At 34.7% G+C, this 20324-nt stretch overlaps 1 protein-coding gene across 26 annotated transcripts in view; it reads right to left on the reverse strand.

Annotated features, from left to right (window-relative positions):
- The window catches only part of BAZ2B (bromodomain adjacent to zinc finger domain 2B), a 432513-nt gene that overhangs the window by 65313 nt on the left and 346876 nt on the right, over positions 1-20324 (reverse strand). For 18 of the 26 annotated variants that reach the window (XR_004271241.1, XR_004271240.1, XM_032286284.1 and 15 more), the window contains 6 exons: positions 19141-19185; positions 18868-18900; positions 17555-17620; positions 6015-6155; positions 2845-3099; positions 1641-1855 (listed from right to left, as the gene is read on the reverse strand). Coding sequence is in view for 24 of the 26 variants with exons in the window: in XM_032286284.1 (XP_032142175.1) it covers positions 1641-1855; positions 2845-3099; positions 6015-6155; positions 17555-17620; positions 18868-18900; positions 19141-19185 (755 nt within the window). In the remaining 2 variants the exon portion in view is untranslated. The remainder of the gene's footprint in view (positions 1-1640; positions 1856-2844; positions 3100-6014; positions 6156-17554; positions 17621-18867; positions 18901-19140; positions 19186-20324) is intronic. The other 8 variants (XM_032286286.1, XM_032286298.1, XM_032286300.1 and 5 more) reach the window with 2 other exon arrangements.

Genomic DNA, 20324 nt, shown 5'->3' on the forward strand with positions numbered 1-20324 from the left:
GGTCTGTTGGGGGTGCCAAGGGAGGGACAGCAAGGGGGTGGGGAGGTCAGGGAGGGATTGCAAGGGGAGAAATGCCAGATGTAGGCAATGAGGGATACAGCCAGGAAACCACATTGCCATGTGTGTACCTATGCAACAATCCTGCATAATCTGCACACGTACCCCAGAACCTAAAGTACAACTAAAAAGAAAAAAAAGAAACACAGCATTCAAAGTTTTGTTGCATGCATTTAAGATGTGATAATTTACCATATAAAAGCAGGATACCAGAACACACATGTATATTTACATAAGTGCACATATATACATATGCATATACACTAAGTGTACATATATGAACAACCAAACAGAAACTAAGAATATTATAATACCTGGTAAAGTCAAATAGGGGTGCTTTTTTCCTTCTAAGGTAAAAACTGTAATATACCATTTACACTGAATTTGTGTGTAAGTGTTTTGAATGAGTGCCACGCGGCATTACTATTTGTTATCATGCTCATGCTTAATAAAATTATTCTTTCATAAAATTGTAAAATCTCTATATTATTATACTTTTTGGGATGACTGTCAATGAAGAGCAGAAACAAATGAAAAATTACATTTATACAATATCATAGCTAACTACAGAAAACTCAGAATGTCCACACTGGTAGAAATGTATGACTCTGAATCTAGATTGATCCTTTTTCTAGAAAGGTGAAGGACTAAAAGTTGTTAAAAATCTGTAAAACAATGAATAACAAGGACAAGTAGAACATGAATTTGTTCCCAAATTTTCAATACTAGTGTACGTGTTAGTATTGGTATTTTATTATTATTACTATTTTTGAGACCAAGTCTCACTCTGTCACTGAGGCTGGAGTGCAGTGGTGCGATCTCGGCTAATTGCAACCTCTGCCTCCTGAGATTAAGCAATTCTCCTTCCTCAGCCTCTGGAATTGCTGGGACTACAAGAGTGTGCCACCATGCCTGACTAATTTTTTGTATTTTTTTAAGTAGAGATGAGGTTTCACAGTGTTAGCCAGGATGGTCTCGATCTCCTGACCTTGTGATCACCCCCTCAGCCTTCCAAAGTGCTGGGATTACAGGCATGAGCCACTGGGCCTGGCCGGTATTGGTATTACTAGAGTGAGAACTCACTTTCACTTTTAAATAAGATCAAGTACTTTACAAAAAATATAAATTAATACATTGATAAATGAATAGGATTGTGTTAGCATACAACGAAATAAAAAGTGACTACATAATTCTATGAATGGCAACTAAGCAAAATCAGGTGTTCATCTATACTTAATAGATGCTAAGGAAAAAAAGTTCCGTGGTACCACATTCTGGTACCATAGCAAGTAAAAATATAAAAATAATTATGTATAAAGATTTAAGAAAATTATTAAACAAAATGGATGACAAAGACCACATGTTACAGACACATAGTATGATCCAATTTTTTTTTTAATAAACTACAAAGAAATATATGAAAATATTAGTAGTGGCCATCTCTAAATATAAAGTAAAATTTAAATTTTTTATTTTTTGCTAGTCTGTAACTTTCCAATTTTCTATAATTAATTTGTATTATTTTGTAATTAGCCTAATTCAAAATGGAAGAAAATCATGGAAAAGCCGGGGCGTATGCTCACCTGACCACACTCTTGCTGCATGCCAGTTCATTGATCAGGAAAGCCAGGACTGAGGCTTTCTGTGCTGGAGTGTGAGCCTGAAAAGCTTTGGTCTTCAGACTTTCAGTAAGCTCGGTTTGTCCACAGTGGGCTTCCATAAATATCTGTAAAATCTCGGAAACATTGTCTCGATTCACACCAACATTCAGCAAATGTTCTCCAAGAGCTGTTTTAGCCTATAAAAGTTTGGCATTTTTATCAGTATTGTTCATAACCATGTATAGCATGAAAACAATAAGATTAAAAATACTTATATTATTTGATCAAGATATTACCGACAAGGGCTTTATTCACTTTTTTTTTTAAATGAAAGAGACGTAAAAATGGTCAATAGTTAAGACAGACAAATATTCAAGTACTTGTATCTTTCTTTTCCCTCTTCAAATCCTTGGTTCCAAGTCAGGCAGGGAGAAGAGTATGCAAATTCATGGGTAGCAGAAGTTTTAAATTACCTATCAAGCCTTCCATGACTATAAAAGCAACATCAACCTTTTCCCAGGTTTTATCTGGACATTTTATCAGGAATGACAGAGTGGGGAGGATCAAAAACAGTATTATGTTTTCTACCTTTAAGGTGTCATAAGTTTTGCTGATGAGGAAAAATAAATAGGGAAACACTGAGGGAGATAGAAGAAACACAGGTGCATCTGAGAGGTTCTCTCTCCACAATATTACCTAGAGCAAAGCTCCCTGGAATGTATACTGTATTTGGAATTAAGATAAATATGGACCTATTGAGGATCCACTGAATAGCACAGGGTCTTAACGTTCTGGTCTGTAGGTGCCTTGATTAGCTTCAGTTACTCAGAGTGATTGAGAGAGAACAAGGCATAATTTCAGAAGGCACATACAAGTTCTAGTGACCTTATGAATTATGCATTCTGTTGTTGATGAATATCACTTAAGTATTTCCTTAAATCACCTTGGTCTTTGCCTACAGCTAGAGGAAAAAAGAGTAATTTGAGAATGGTCTACATTCCTTAAGCTTTACAACCAGGTTTTCTTTGTACACAGTATAACCTGACACAAATCTACATTTAACTTTGTGAGACATTAGGTGGAAAAATTAGATTAATCTACATAATCTTCTGTTAATATGCTAAAGCTATCTACCAATGCACTGACAGCACAAATTTAAAACATTTTATATTTTGTTTTTTTTTACCTTGTATCCTGTAATTAGACCTGGATCACATACAGCAGCTGAGAGGAGCCTCACAAGCAAGTCTTGTACTTCACCCATGCTGTCCCCTATATTTAGCAATCCCTCTTGAAGAACACTCAGGTTTGGAACATCAATATTCACATCAAAGCCCAAAACTTTACCAAAGTTTCGTAAGAACTGCACCACCATGAGACAGTCTGAAAATGTACTTCCAGAGAGAACAAGTCCTGGAATACGAGGCAACTCTGGCAAAGGCTAAAAATAAAATAAAATACAAATAAAGTAAAAATAGCTTAATTTTTAAAAAGCCATGATTTCATATCTTCTAAAGTAAAATAAGCTGCTACCTTTTCTTTTCCTCTTGTATTGTACCAGTAGCTTCCTTTGGGATTCTAAATTATCTGGGGGCATTTCTGTAACCCCCATGGAACTAAGCATAGCATCTTGAAGTAAGTATCATCATACAAGTAAGCAACCATCAATAAATTTTGGTTGAATTCAATTATGAACTTAGATCTTTGCAAAAGAGACACTAATTTTAATCAACTTGCATATTAAATCAATTGACATATCCATATCAACAAAACACAGATTATATAACTGGAGCAAAAATTAAATAAAATACAAACATTTCAAAAGTACTTTACCATGGACATACTTATAGGGCATGTACATCAATTTCTTCTAATGATGATGACGTATTTAAAAATCATACTTTTTTTTGTAGCTTAGAAACAAACAGTATGTATCTGTGGGCTCTGTGGTTGGAGAAAGTGGTACCATCTGTGGCTAATGAATGAAGACAAATAACTAGGTCCACATAACTAGAATCCGTGACCCTGTACATAAACCCAGTTATAATGCAAGTAAGGTCGTTAGGTTTCCCTGTATTTAGGCAAAACATTTATGAGTTTCAGTATTAAAATTAGCTGTCTCTGTTGCTATTTCTCAAATATGCTCACATATTAACATTTTAATGACTAAATTCCAGTATTAGTTGTCACCAACATTTTAAAAATTCAATACATAGGTAATCTAAATTTAAAACATTTTTGCCAGTGAATGAGAGCCTAAAAAAGTACTTTAAATTTTAATTGAAAAAAAAGTGACATAAATATTTCTATTTATCTGAATTGGCCTTAGTTTAAAAATATTTCTCCATCCTGCATTTATTCAGGTAACCAACTGAAGGCTTTTTCTATTAATACTGTATGGAAATACAAAACTACAGATAATAGCTGATCTCATACAAATATTGTATAGTCTACCTGAAAACCAATAATCCTCACTCTCCCTTTTTCTTGAACCACATGAAACATCACATTTCTACATAATTCTAAACATTTACATAACAAAGCTAAGCTAATAAAAATATGGCTCAAAATGGACTTACATACTTGATATAGTACATATGAATTTAAATGAATATAAAAGATACAAGAAAATGAAGCTCACTTAGGATTTAGAAAGCTTGATCAATATGAGCTTATTAAATGTGTTAACTAATTTATATACCCATTCTCTGCTTAGGAAAATTTAAACATCCAAATGACTAAAACTACTAACTATATTCTCATTTTTATTTAGAAGCATTTATGCTAAGTAAATAGAATGTTAATATAGTTCAATCCATTCTAGGATACTAAAAGTTTGCTTTAAGCACTTTAGAAAAGAGCTTACATAAATCAATAGACAATAATTACTTGCATATCATTTGAATATTGCATAAGTACATAGCCTACTAATGAAGTATAATAATATAGAGATGAAATGCATTATTGATATTTTTCTGGAAGTACCATCTTCTTAACTACAGTCAAAACATAATTGATTTCTACTCAAAAGTATATGAAATTATGCTGGTTGCCAAGATTACAGCAAGCTTTCTAAATTTATACTTTTATATTTCAGCAACATTACATGTCTGTGAAGCACTATGGAAGACAAAACACATATGAGGTACTTTGGTTGGACACAGTTTCTTGGCTTTCAGGATGATAAACAGCATAGGCTCTGGAGTTTAACAAACTGGAGTTTGAATCCAAATTGCCATTTATTAGTTGTATAATCTTGGGCAAGTTCCTTAACATCTTTTTGTCTCAGTTTTTTCATGTGTAAATGGGAAAAAATACCAACACTAAAGGATTGTATTGAGGATTAAATGACAAAATTCAAGTAAGTGCTTAGCATAGTACCAGCATGCAGTAAACATGTTCAAAGGGTGGCCACCTAAAGCACTGAAATAGGTCAGGCTGGGTGCAGTGGCTCACGCTTGTAATCCCAGCACTTTGGGAGGCTGTGATGGGTGGGTCACCTGAGGTCAGCAGTTCGAGACTAGCCTGACAAATATGGTGAAACCCCGTCTCTCCTAAAAATACAAAAGTTAGCTGGGCGTGGTGGTGGGTGCCTGTGGTCCCAGCTACTTGGGAGGCGTATGATACAACAGAATTGCTTGAACCCAGGAGGCAGAGGTTGCAGTGAGCTGAGATCACGCCACTGCACTCTAGCCTGGGCAACAGGGTGAGACTCTCAAAAAAAAAATTATAAGTAAAGAATAAAAGAAAGAAAGCACTGAAGTAGGTCATAGATTATAAATCCTAATTTATTTAAATATCTGTAGGCATGTGGGAAGGAGTTAAGATTTGTCCATGCCTGGAATCCCAGCACTTTGGGAGACTGAGGTGGTTAGATCACTTGAGCCCAGGAGTTGGAGACCAGCCTGGGCAACAGAAGACCCTGTCTCTACAAAAAATTAAAATAACAAAACCAAAAAACTAGCCAGGCATGATGGCAAGTGTCTGTGGTTCCAGCTACTCAGAAGACTGAGGTGAGTGGATCACTTGAGCCTGGGAATGAGAAGTTGAGGCTTCAGTGAGCTATAATCCTGCTACTGCTCCATTCCAGCCTAAATGACAGAGTAAGACCCTGTCTGAAAACAACCAATCAACCAACCAACCAAATAAACAAACAATAAAATTGCCATTACCTGCATAAGAGATCCAGAGAGGTTTACTGGTAGCTATCTAGGAAAGGCAAATTGACCTAGATTTGGAAATTCACTGCTATAGTTAAAAATGAAAGGCTTTCGCAATAGCAGCTCTGGCAAATAAATCAGGTAAGAAAACTGGAAAAATTAATTAATAAAATGGTGTGCATGACATATAAATTACCTTTTGGTCTGCTAAGCACATGTCTTCATTAGGCTTCTTTAGTTCCTTTGCCATTTCTAATTCTAATCTTCTTTGCTCTAGTTTACGCTCTTTATTTAATCTTTTCTCATCACGTTTTTCTTGCTTCAACCGTTCTTTTTCCTTAAAAAGAAAATAATGTACACATATTCTTCTTAATCATTGTATATGTTGGGATAAACTTAGAATTATATAGCAACAATGTATTATTTTGCTTTTCATTAATCTTACTCTCTGATTTTCAAAATAATCTTGACTGTATATAATTAATATCAATATTAGATTCAACCTAGACTATTCTGTTATTCAAAATTTGTTCAATCATTTGCCAAGTTATAAGAATAAAATACTTATTAATAAAAGCAGGTACTTAAAATGCACATTGGCAACTACATATCTTACTAAATAAAGTTATCAGCACAAATTTTAGTGTGGCTCCAGGAAGCAAAGGATTTACAGCAGGGAAGTGGAAGTAACATGTTTGAATTTGCAAAAGCAGTTCTTTCAAAGCGAATTAGCTAGTCTTAAGATAGCACCTGTGATGAAAGAAAAATATTATTCATCACCATAAACAACGTTTAAAGAGAATGTAAAATCAATTCTGAAGGCAATTTCAAAAGCATTAAAAATGTTTTGGTAATGGCAATAATATGGAAATAACTGACTTGTCTGTTGTAGGGAATGATTTTTTGTTGGAGGAAGTGAAGAGATTTTCTATTATAGTATCATTATCATTACTTTATCATCATATCTCAAATATAGCTCTCATTTATTTAGAGAGACAACAGTAGAATCGTAAGTCAATTCTGACCTACTACTGCACATGTGCCACATATTGCTAATTGGTTTACTTTTGTAAGGCTGATTCCATCTCTTCCTTGATTAAAAGTCTTTTAGTTTTCTATCAAAATAAGGTCTAAGTCTTTACTTTTGAATTCCACACTCTTCTAATCTCACTGCTCACATTTTTTTTTCTGTGTAGGTTTAGAATTTGCTATTCCTCATGGAATATTTATTTCCTTAGTTGCTTATATTGGTTCACGCCAATCAAAAAGTTCATTTTTCCGATCTTGCATATTTAAATCCTAATTAAACACTACCAGTTTCTATTACGTCTCACAGCTCTTAACTCTGATTTTAACATAGCACTCATTGCTTTCTGTACTCTATTACTATTTATGCCCATATTCTAATCATCTCCATTTTAATTATCACTGGTAAGTGAGTACCCTGACTGCTGCTGAAGGGAATTGCTAACAGGGAGAAAGAGAGGAGTGGGAAGGAACATGGGACCAGAGAGTAGAAAAATTGCCAGCAGTTTCAAGACTGGAGTGTAGGTTGCAAGTTGAACAGTTGCTGAATATTATGAGAGCCAGAGGCCAGATCATCAGGGCCTTTTTATATGACATGCACAAGTTACTGTTCATTTTTATATTGCCTCTGAATTTTTGGGTTACTGATTCATGCAGACATTTTGGGAGGACAAATGATAAGGAAGCTTATGTTGACATCAGAAAAGTTCTATAATTAATTTTACTAGTTATAAACCAAAAAGCAGTTTCTGAGGGTCTAACAACAAAAGATAGATATACACAATTAACGTGTAATAGTCCCACAATGCAGGTACAGATTTTCAAATCAAATTATTAGGCAGTATTTTTTTTCCTTTAAAATGATTTGTGAATGATTTATTAAATTCCATACATACAGATTCTTCATTTAGCTTTGATTTACTTCTTAGTTTTCATCTTTCTGACCATCCACTGTCTTTTAAACCTCTTGGCATTTTGTTTTTTCTGGACTCCCCAAGCATTATTCAAAAACTGGACAGCAGCCCTTTTTACTGGTAACCTCTTGTTAGCAAGAGACAGGAACTTATTTACTGTAGTCCTGTTAGTTCCTGGCCCATACATAGAATTATGGATGAAGGCTTGTGCTGTTTGTTGTCTTGCCTGTCTCAGATCTTGGTCTTTCAGCCTTACAGCCAGGTAGCTTTTATTCTGGCTGACAGACTGTATTTTCTGTACTTTAACTTTCTTGGAGTCATTTCCTTTTTCACAGTCTTCATTTTTCTTTTGCAAATTAACTTCTTTTACCTTTCCTGCTACTAGCCCTGACAAAAGGGCAGCAGAGTCACTGGTAGAATAATTTTTTCCCCAAGAATTGAAATTTTGATTCTTAAACACATGAACTGTTGCTCTAAGAACTTTCCAAAGAAGGGAAGATTTAAGTTTTTGGTTCCTCACCAGAGCAATGAATTAGGATCACTAACAGAAAAAAGCATATTAAATATCTCTTACTAATTTCAAAGAAGCTACTGCAAAATTTTCTGCCACACTCATGTGCCACGTGATGTTTTAGTCAATCAAGAATTGAACATACTGCAGTGTCTATGCTATATAGCCTAGATGTGTAGCAGTCTATACCATCTAAGCTTTGGGTATGCTACTCTACGATGTCTGCACAATAACGAAATTGATTAATGACATACTTCTCAGAATATATTGTCATGGTTAAGTGACATGGCTTTACATAGAGCTAACCCAGACCTCTTAATGATTATATTTATAACAACAATTATAAATATAATAATTGAGACTACTAGTTACTAAAGTGTTGAAAATGGTTACTATTACTTTTTAAAAAGAAAGAAAACCCATGTGACACTGATGTTCTCTTCACTGTGCCAACTTCCCACTGGTAGCAATCCTAGAGGTACATACACACTCCATAGATACATGGGCAACAAGCTAGAGTGCACTGAATGCCGTAAGATAGATTATATTCTTGGACTATATGAATTTTAGCTGGTGATACTTTTTTCCAATTAAAAAAGCATAATATGGAATATAATGTAAAGGTGACATTGATATTTATGACTAAATGGAGATTTCCAAGAAATTATAGAAATTGGTGTGACCTTTATCAGTTAAAGACAAACATTTATTACTGTTTACTGTCAGGCATACTTTAATTAAAATGTGTAGTATCTCAATTCAGTATGAATTGTATAGAACTAACATACATTCTGTGATTTTGGTGCAAGTTGACTCTCAAAGAGCGAGAGCTTCCAAGGTCCCCTCAACCACCAACTAATATTTAGAATGCCATATAAACCTGTCACAGTCTAGCTCCACACAAGTTCTAGTCTCACATCTCACAAATTCACAGTGGATTTCCCATGTTCCAGCCACACTGTATGACACACCTGTGTGGAGAAGACAGCACAACCCCTTTGAAGTTACTACTTGGATGATTAATGGTGAATGAAGCAACACCAAAGCCAAGACGGCGTGTACATGAGGGTAAAATGGCTAACATCCTCTTTTGTACCCCACTCCCAGGTCTTGTTTAGTCACAATACTGTACCTCTGTATACGCCATACCTATTGTCTAGAATGCCTAGTTCCTCCTCCTTCACAAAAAGTCTGTATAAAGCCTGTTTTTTTTTTAAATCCTTACCATAACGCCTTCAGACATTTTGTACTTCCTGCTTTTGAGCTTCCATACAACTTACTACAGCATTTGTTGTACTGTGTAGCAACTGTTTGTTTAAAGTTGATCTCTCTCACTCAAGTATAAGCCTCGTCTAGAGGGCAGGGGAAATAACTCATTCACCTGTTTCTTCACGGACCTATTCAATTCTCCCCTGGACACCTAGACAAAGTTTTTAATGATTTTATCTTTCTCTTTGACTCTCAGCCTGTATCAGTCCAACTTTCCTCTCCCACTGGTCTTCATAGTCTAAGTATTGTTCTTACTTCTGACTACAGTTGTGATATGGCTGTAACAGATACATTTGGTATGGATGGTATGGCATATAAAAATATTTGACTATATGGTATGGCATATAAAAACATTTGAGTATTTATAAATTTGCTAAATGATTAATTCTTCAAATGACACAAACTAAAATTAAGGTATCATTTTGAACTGGTCATTAAATGTATTCAATAGGCAATTTTTTCTTCACTTTAAATATTTTACTCTGTGGACAAACATAACAGGTATCTTCTTCCATTTTAGTTAAGAGTATATACAAACCTTGAATCCAAAAGTGGAATTCAATGCATTTAGATTACATTTAGAAATTTTAAAACTATCTAAAATATATTTCTAACATTTACTTCGACATTATTAATTTCTTAGCCATATAACATGTATTGTGATTTGATATGCTTGCAAACAGACAACTCCCCTATAAAAATTAAGCAGATTTATTATCCAATAATTTTGCCAAAAACTAAAGTTTAAAGTGGCGGTGCTACTTTAGGCCAAATATAAAGGCATGAAAATTTGTATAGTACCCTCACTGCTAGACTCAGTATAATGCTCAGAAGAACAATCTATTCTTCCACTTTTAACCTTAGCCTTTTCTTGACAAAGTAAGTTGCCATATTATGAACCTATATCTAATTTCTATAATATTATATTTTGTTGCTCTGCCAGATAATAGAATTTTACAATGAAATTTTGTGATTTTGCAAGGTCAGGCCTTTGATTTGCTAGAGAAAAAAGCGATTAAACCTATCCTAATATGAAAAGAAAGTTAAAACATATTTTACATTAATACTGGTGAAACTTCAGGACAATAAATTAGACTGTCTACAAAATGTAGCTCTAAAGTAGATTTTAGATTAACTATAATTATAAGCAAATTAGCATACATCATCCTAATTTTTTTTTGCCTTTTTCCCTTTATCCCCACCCAGTTTTCCAGATACAGAAAATGTTGAAATAAATATGAGCTCTTGGATTATAAGTCATTTATAACAAAATATCTGTACTTATTTACATTCCCACCAACAGTATATGAGGGTTCCCTTTTCTCCACATCCTTGTAAGCATTCGTCATTGCCTGTCTTCTGTATAAAAGCCACTTTCACTAGGGTAAGATAATGTCTCATTGTAGCTTTCATACACATTTTTTGATGACCAGTGATGTTCAGCACCTTTTCTTATACCTCCTTGCCATTTGTATGTGTTCTTTTGGTTTATTCAGGTCTTTTGCCCATTTTTAACTTGGACTGTCAGATTTTTTTCCTACTGAGTTGAGCTCTTTATATATTCTGGTTATTCTGTACTTACTTTAGATAAACTATCTTTAAATATTATGTAGGATAGCTATTATTACATAAATGTCTCCTAAGTTAAAATTGAAATGTTTCTAATTCTTGAGTTAAAGATTTTAATAAATATAAATAACAATGTTTTCCAAAACCTGCTTTTTTATGTGACATTTAACACTCTGCTGAATATTTTTTTTTGAGATGGTGTCTCACTGTGTCCCTCTGGCTGGAGTGCAGTGGCGTGATCTCAGCTCACCACAACATCTGCCTCTCGGGTTGAAGCAATTCTCCTGCCTCAGCCTCCTGAGTAGCTGGGACTACAGGTACACGCCACCATGACCAGCTAATTTTTTGTAATTTAGTAGAGATGGGATTTCACGGTTTGCCCAGGCTGGTCTCGAACTCCTGAGCTCAGGCAATCTGCCTGCTTTGGCCTCCCAAAGTGCTGGGATTACAGGTGTGAGCCACCATGCCTGGCCCCTGAATTTTAAAAAATTTCTTAAAATAATTTTTATCTTTCCTATGGTGCTGAATGTTAAATTGTTAATATAAAAATAACATTTGTTTATAAAAGCAATTTAATTTTAAAATTAAAATCAAGTACATTTGCATAAGTATTGTTTAAGTATACTTACTATTTTGTCAACCAAAAATGTGTTTGCTTAGAAACTGTCTACATGTACAATTCTACTTATTTTTTTTTACTAAATGACTGGTGTAAATATACAATTATAAAATATTCCTTATTACTTGAATCATTAGGAGAGTATATATTTTTTTCTGCTTTCAAATTGTTTATTAGATGATTTCTGAAACCTGAAACTCTCTTCCATTTTATGGCTTTGTCTCCTGAAGTGCTGACGCAGTCATTCTGTAATAGATGCATGTTTAACAACCTTGTACAGTTTACTGATCCTTCGGGGGACATGCAGAAGACTGTTAATATTACCATGGTTGATTATTCAGTTAATATGAGTAAATTGATTTTAAATTTGTGACTGGTATAGTTTGAAGTTTTCATAATGAAAACAAAAGATTTTGAGTTAAATGTTACTTTCTCATGTTCCTTAAATCAGCCTTGTTTCTGGTGATTAGTAACAATGAAAGCAGATATATTTCATATTAAATTAGGAAATAAGCTTTTTGTATTCATGAGGATAAAGATTAGTATTTCTTACACTATGAAAATATTTATGAACTATGATGATATACTAATGACCCTTTAATGTTAATATGATAATGAGATAATGTATATAAATCTGAGAATTCTGTTTACTAATTATATATTTATATAAAGGAGAAACTATTAAAATTAGATTTAACAACTTGAAAACCAATAGAAATTTGAGAGTTTTTTAGTGAAAAAATATATTGAGGTAGTACTAAATCCAAAAGATCAGTGTAGTATACACAAAGAATCACACAAGTAGTGTTTGTGTTACCTCCTTAGTTTGATAGGTGTGGGGAGTTTCTTAGAAAAATTTCAGGTACTGTAGGAGATTTTTACTTAACACAGTGAAAGCAATTTGTTTTTTTAACTTCATTACTCATTAAACATTATTCATAACATTCATTTTAATCCTAGTTTTCTTTCTTTATAGTCTAATAATTAAAGATCTAAAGGTATTAACATTTATAATCAGGGTTATGTATGAGCCAATTCAGAATTTTGAACTGTTCTTGCCTAAGTATTATTTGGCCTTCATTTTATAATAAAGTTTGTTCTTTAAATAGGTAATAACAGAAAATTATTACAGATTTGGGAGCCATTAGGAGGTAACAGGTGGCAGAATATGAAGCTACAGGGTGCCCATTATTGACATTCCACTAGTTACATCTTGTGCATGGTAAGTAATAATGAGGAAATAGGCAAGTACATATAGGAATGCTTTGTTAATACTGAGGTTTATGTAAGACTGGGTGAAAGTTTTGATCGTCATTAAAAATATGCCTTGCATTTGCTTAACTACTTACACTGTTCAGTTTTATCTCTCTAATATGATTACTGCATCTTAAATATTCTTTTTCTTTTTCCCACAGTATCTAATTTAATCCTGGGCACACCTTAGTAGTTTGAAAAATTAACACTTAGTTGATCACAGATCTATTGACACCATTCATTAGAGCAGTGGTCCCCAACCTTTTTGGCACCAGGGACGAGTTTCATGGAAGATAGTTTTTCCACAGACAGGAGTCGGGTAGTGGGGGTGATGGTTTCAGGATGAAACTCTTCCACCTCAGATCATCATCATTAGATTCTCATTAGGAGCATGCAGCCTAGATCCCTTGCATGAGCAGTTCACAATAGGGTTTGTGCTTCTATGAGAATCTGATCCTGCCACTGATCTGGCAGGAGGTCAAGCTCTGGCATCTGGCTCAGGAGCAGGTACTGGTCCGAGGCCCAGGGGACCCCTGCATTAGAGGAACACAATTTAAAATCAAAATGACTGATAAAATTATCCAGTCCATGACACCTGTTCACAGGTTTATGGTTATCAGAGGATAACTTTTGTGTGTGTGTGTCAGATGGAATCTCACTCTGTCACCCAGGCTGGAGGGCAGTGGCATGATCTCAGCTCATTGCAATTTCTGCCTCCCAGGTTCAAGTGATTCTCCTGCCCCAGCCTCCCAAGTAGCTGGGATTATGCGAGTATGTCACCAGGCCTTTCTTTTGTGTGGTGTAGTTTTAAATAGAGACAGGGTTTTATCATGTTGGCCAGACTGGTCTCGAAATGCTGACCTCAGGTAATCCTCCTGCCTCAGTCTCCCAAAGTGCTGAGATTACAGGTGTGATCCACCTTGCCCTGCCGATAACATTTTAAGAACTCAATTTTACCTATAAAATTATTTGAAACGTTCTGATTGAGGATTATTTGTGGCATATGTTATTGCATTGTAGAATAATAGTTCCTTGAGTGTTTGACTATAACATAAGAACACCAACTGGAGTAAAATAAAATTAAAAGATTTTACTATCATATAAAGATAATTACATAGAAAACATAGTAATATAATTTAATAATTGTTTTGTACTTAATTTGATATTTTAGTTCTGTCACAATCACTTTAATTTTACTTTATTCATTCATTTACAATTTTCTAGGCACCTCCAATTTACTTGGTTCTAATCAAGGTACTGGCAATACAATGGTATAGACAGACAAGAGTCCTGTCCTCATAGATCTTATATTCTGGGAGAAACTAGCCCAGAAACAATAAGATGAACGAATGGGGTGGGGTCTAAGAAAAAGCAAAATTAGGTGTTCTGAGAAAGTCTTTTTTTTTTTTTTTGAGATGGAGTTTTGCTCTTGCCGCCCAGGCTGGAGCGCAAACAATCTCAGCTCACTGCAACCTCTACCTCCCAGGTTCAAGTGATTCTCCTGCTGGGAAGGCCTTTGTGAATAGCTAACATTTGATTGGTGACTGAACAACAAATAGGAACCATCTGAATATTTGGTGGAAAAACAGCAATAGTACAGACTATTCATTCAGGAATAATAGCAAGACAAAAATAACCAGAATATAGTGCATAAGGGACAAATTGTATGATGTAAAACTGAGTGATAGGCAGAAGTCAGTGGGAGAATGCCATGGTGAGGAGTTTGAACTTTATTGTAATTGCAGTGAGAAGCCCCTGGATAGTGTCAGGTTTACTTTCTGAAAAGATCACTTCAGCTGCTCTGTGGAGAATGTATAGGGAGTGCTGAGGAAAGCAATAATGAAAACAGAGAAACCAGGCTCTTTCAGCTATTAGGATTTAACTCATTACATCATGTGCATATACACTTATTGGCTTTATTCTGGTTTAATATTTTAACACAGTTGCCTTGCCATTTATTTTCAAAGTACGTAGGCTTAACATGTGCAAACCTATTAATAACTTGTATTGATCCAATATAGCTGGGTTAATTTTCCTTCAGCTTTTCTCCCTTTATCTGCTTCCTGTTTTTCGGCTTATACATACTTCAGATTTGTGAGTGAGTATTCTCTATTGTACTTCTGTTTCTTTTTGCTCAGGACAAATGTAGCTAGGAAAGGGAGAGCTGCACCAGATTTCTGGTATCTCCTTCTCAGTTTTATTGAAAGAACTGTAGTGGATTCACTCTATTTAGTCAAGAGTATATCCTTTTCCTCTGAGAGGTGCTCTTAGGCTTTGAAGGATTCTTAAAATACCTAATTTTAATCAGTGTTATTTCTCCCATGGCTGCCATCCTCCACTCAACTCAGATCTTTCTCACCTTTCTGTTGCAGCTTTCCCACTGTCCCCAGGCCCCAGTGGGCAAATGTGAAAAACCAGAAGGAGAGTTCACGTCTTTGAGGCCTTTGGGGTGCCTCTTTCACCTGGGCATTCCCTCCCTCAGATGATCTCATTCTTACTATTTTACTGGATCTTCTCTTCTAATGAATCCTAGTATGCCTGAAGACAATGTTCTGTGTTATTTTGGTTAGCTTTCCTCCCTGCCAGGAAAAACCAGAATGGCAAGCCCCGGTTCTTTTTATTCCTTCTGATTAAAAACAAACAAACCCAGAATTGGTAGGGAAGAACTTGTCTCTTGGGTGATTTTCTACATCTTTTTCCTGGGTTATTAATTGGTCCCTCCATTTCCAACTCGCCACACTGAGGGAATTAGGTTCAGTGTTCAGGCTTTTAATTAGTCCCGTTCCTTACTCTTCCCTTCACTGTACTGTTTCCATAAGGGAATAGAGAGCAGCCATGCCAATTCCCGGAATATGTTACCTCTCTCTTTCCCTGTGATTTTTCAGAAATTGTGGTTATAATTCCATGCACAGATAGATTCAATTATTATGTTAGGCATAGAGGGTGTCAATAGGCCTGGATAATCAAAAGGTTAGGGAAAAAAAGACGGCAGGAAAAGTGTTGGAGTAAAACTTCCATAAGCTTTAAGAAAAGTTGGCCAGGCGTGGTGGCTCATACCTGTAATCCCAGCACTTTGGGGTGCTGAGGCAGGTGAATCACGAGGTTAGGAGTTTGCGACCAGCCTGGCCAACATGGTGAAACCCTGTCTCTACTAAAAATACAAAAAATTAGCTGGGCATGGTGGCGGGCACTTGTAATCTCAGCTACTCAGGAGGCTGAGGCAGGAGAATTACTTGAACCTGAAAGGTGGAGGCTGCAGTGAGCCGAGATCGTGCCACTGCATTCCAGCCCAGGTGACAGTGCGAGACTCCATCTCAAAAAAAAAAAAAAAAAAAAAAGTCACAGAAAGTGATCACTGTAATATATGTTACAAGCTATGTTAAGTCTATGCAAAGAGGTAATCTATGTCAGTAGTTCACAACCCTGGTGATGCATCTTGCTAAGCCTATTCTACACATATGTAATGTCAGTGGTTAAGTACTATGTGGTGCCAGGCACTGTTCTAAGAACTTTACGCACACAGAGACACATGTCCATCTAATCATCTCTTGAACTCTAGGAAACAGAAATTAGTATTATCTTTATTTTCTAGACGAAATGAATCACAAAGAAATTAAATAACATGCCCAAGGTCATATAGCTGGCAAGTAATGAAATCAGAATTCAAATTCAGAAAATCTGGCTACTTTGCACAGGTTCCAAAACAATACACCTATTTTCTCTACAGACCCAATATCTATCTATATTGCTAATTTAAGCTAGAGCTGAGACCAAAATATGGAAATACAGGCCTCCCAAGTTCTAGATCAAACAGTGTCATTTTCATTAATTCTCACTTATTAAATGCCTATCTCACTTGATAATCCCATAATCCTAGGAGGTAGGTATCTTTATCTCAATTTTAAAGAAGTAGACTGAAAACATAAAGGAAATTGGTGGCAGAACCAGCAGGGGAATCTGTGTTTTTCAACCTCCATAGCCCCAGTATAATGACTGTATTCAACTGTTTTAATACAGAATGTTATTCCTTTATAACATGTATTTATTTTAACCTTTAAGTGATTTCTATTAAACTCCAAATACGCCCATTCTTATGTACTGCAGTAATTTTCTTATTCTGAATTATCTGTTAAAAGTTATTTTAAGAAAAATACTTCGATCTAATTTTACATAGAGAATGCTAAAGAATAATTCCTAGGGCAGAAATCCAGGGTCGGAATGATTTGTGTTTGAATTAGGACATATAGGACTTGTCTAGGCATGCTGTAATACTAGTTTTGTGAAACTCTGTGTCAGTAATAAATAGCTACTTTTATCTAAACCAATGTCATTTACCACACTAAAAAAAGACAGTTAAAATCTTAGCCAGGAAAACCAACACATACATTGGAATCCTTCCTACATTCTTTTATGTTCTAACACTTAGTTACTATCTCTAAACTTTTGCTTTGCTTATGAAAGCCAGTAAGTCATAACAAATCTTATACTCTGAAAAACGTATATTTAGAAGAGCCAATGCTTTAGGAAAAAGTATTACTTTATAAGGTAATATTTTTCTAGAAACATACACTTACTTCTGCTTTTTTACGAGCTTCCATAGCTTTCATAAGCATCATGTGTTGTCGCCTTCGCTCTCGTTCCTATGAGGCCAGATAAAATTTGGAAAATAACTCAACCACAATTAACAGTTTGATTTTCCAATAGAAAAACAAAAACAAAAACAAAACAAAAACTCAGTATAGCATGTTTAGCTTTTATAGACAAGTCACAGTAAATACTAAATATAAGACAAGAATGGCCAGTCTGTGCATGTTTTAGTTCAGGTTTAGAAAGCAAATACAAGAACAATCAAAAGCAAAAAGGTAAAGCAATGAACATGGAGACAGTGTAAACAGAAGCATACAAGATTTACTTATGGTCAGTTGTGATGCTCCTTCAAAAGCTGGCAGAACAAAAAGCATAATGGTTGGCTGGAACAGGTCAGTTACCTTACATCTGCTATTAGAAAAACCAAAATACTATGGCCAATTAAACTAAAGGTTGTGTTGCTCTTAAAATTTTAGGTCAGGAAGAAATTGATTCATAGTTTAACTTTATGATTTTAGAGTTGGTTACTTTATTTCAAGGACAAAATCATTTTGTAAATCCAGTAAGCCACCAACAAATTAGAGGATTTTTTTTTAAGGCTTTTAATATCAATTTAGTTAAATAGTCTTATTTCATACAGAACACCAATGAAATGGGATATTCCTGTTTACTGATGTCTGCCACCTGATGTACTATTTAAAGCCACAAAACCTGCACCATGGGCTAACAGGTGGAATCTTAAAGGCACAGTATGAAAATAAGATAAGCACTAGTTTTATTTGATAATCTCATTTTACTTTTAAAATTAAAAAAATTCACATATTTAAAATATTTAATCGTTTTTTTTTTTTTGTTTAAGCACATTTGGTTTCCCCAAAGGGAGATTTCTAAAGTTATTTCTAAAATTTGTCTATGAAACCAGAATATAATTCATATTCTCTCATCAAGCAAACTCAAAATTCCCACTGTATTCAATGGCAGTTTTGCATCTAGAATGATGGGAGAATATGGGTCATAATAATATCTAATTGTATAGTGATCCAACTTTCTCTGTGACATCAGTAATGTAAATTTTTAGAGAGCAGCCTTATTTAAGGCTGGTACAATTCAATGTAAAATATTGGAGATGCATCATACTTCTTTATAGACAGACAAGCAGATGTATGCAATGCACTGTGCTGTAAAGCCATGCAGCAGTATGTAATATGACAGCAGCCAGTGCTACACTTTATGCATTGCTATGACAACCATATCACAACCAAATCACAATGCGGTGTTAGATGTACAAAAATAAACATACCCATACCATATCTAGTCTATGCCTCTCCAACTCCTGGTAGAAAGAGTTGGCACAACATTATGAAACAGAAATCACAGTCATAAAACCAATTTTAACCCCCCAAAAAGACACCAATACCAAAGCAAGGCAATAAACTGTAAGATGAAAGAAAAACTTAAGCAGAAATTATATCAGAAATTTTAAAGAAAATATTTTGAAGATTTTTCCCCAAATAGGTTTAAGCAATATTATAAAATATACATTCAACAGATATATAACTATATGTATACAGACCTGATGTTTCAGAAGAACAGCTTGTTGTCTTCTCATTTCTTTTTCCTTAAAAATAAGAAACTTTTAATACATGATTTTTAGAGAAGATTTAGAACATGCTAAAAGTATTAAAAGTTCCTTTCTGAGATTCTATAGTCTTCCATTAGGGTGAATCATATGAAATGGCCAATATTCAATTTTTACTTATAAAATGTAAATTCAATTTCGTATGCCTCTACCTAACTAACACTTAATAGAAATTGTATAATATGGTAAACATGGTAGGAAGGATCTTTCTTCAGTAGTAATTTTAACTTAAAATTTAATGAATGACTGAACTAACAGCACACTTCAAAGGCACATTCATTTAACTAACTAGTTAGATGGTCAGAACCTATCAGATATAACCCACATATGTATTTTTTAATCAGTTTAATACATTATGGTGCAACCTTCAAATCTAGCTGCTTAGAACTCTCTCCATTCTGAATATAAGCTCCCAAATATACTCTATAATTAACATCATTTTTCATTTCTATACACTGCATATGAATGAAATTGACAAAAATTAGGCAATTAGTATGAAATTTTCCTGTCCACCTATGATTCAGAGCACCGTTCCAAGGGGATGGGGCTTAAGGCAAACCATCTAGGAATGCCACCAATCTCAGTATTTTTATAAAGGTAGAATACGGATGAAATTAACATTAAGGGTAGACATGAAAAGGTAGAAATTTAAAAAATAAACACAGAGAGTCTATGTAAGAGATAAACAGTTCCCTGGCTTTACAAGGTGTAACTGTGGTGGCTGTTTCCAGTACTAGTAGGCTCACCCAGCTACCCTCTTTCAGTATTAAGTTACTGGTGGATGGCAGAATGGGGTTGGGGAGGATGGGGACAACTCTCTTATACACCATGCCAGGAAATCAGAACAAAACACCCCAAACACTTGAAATTAAAATAATTAAAACAAGCTAATTTTACTATTGGTAAATAACAGTTGAGGAAGTTTGGCTTTTGTTTCTATAGGCTTTTCATTTTTAATAGATAAAACAGTTGCTAAATATTAACAAAGAAAAAGTTATAAAGTGGGGAATCAGATTGAGACACAAAAATAAACATACCCATACCATATCTAGTCCATGTCTAAACATAAACATAAACATAAATAACACACAAAACAGTTTTGGTGGAGTCATTCTTAT

The sequence above is a fragment of the Sapajus apella genome, unplaced genomic scaffold (assembly GCF_009761245.1).
Source record: "Sapajus apella isolate SASKATOON/1434 unplaced genomic scaffold, GSC_monkey_1.0 scaffold18, whole genome shotgun sequence".
NCBI lineage: Eukaryota > Metazoa > Chordata > Mammalia > Primates > Cebidae > Sapajus > Sapajus apella.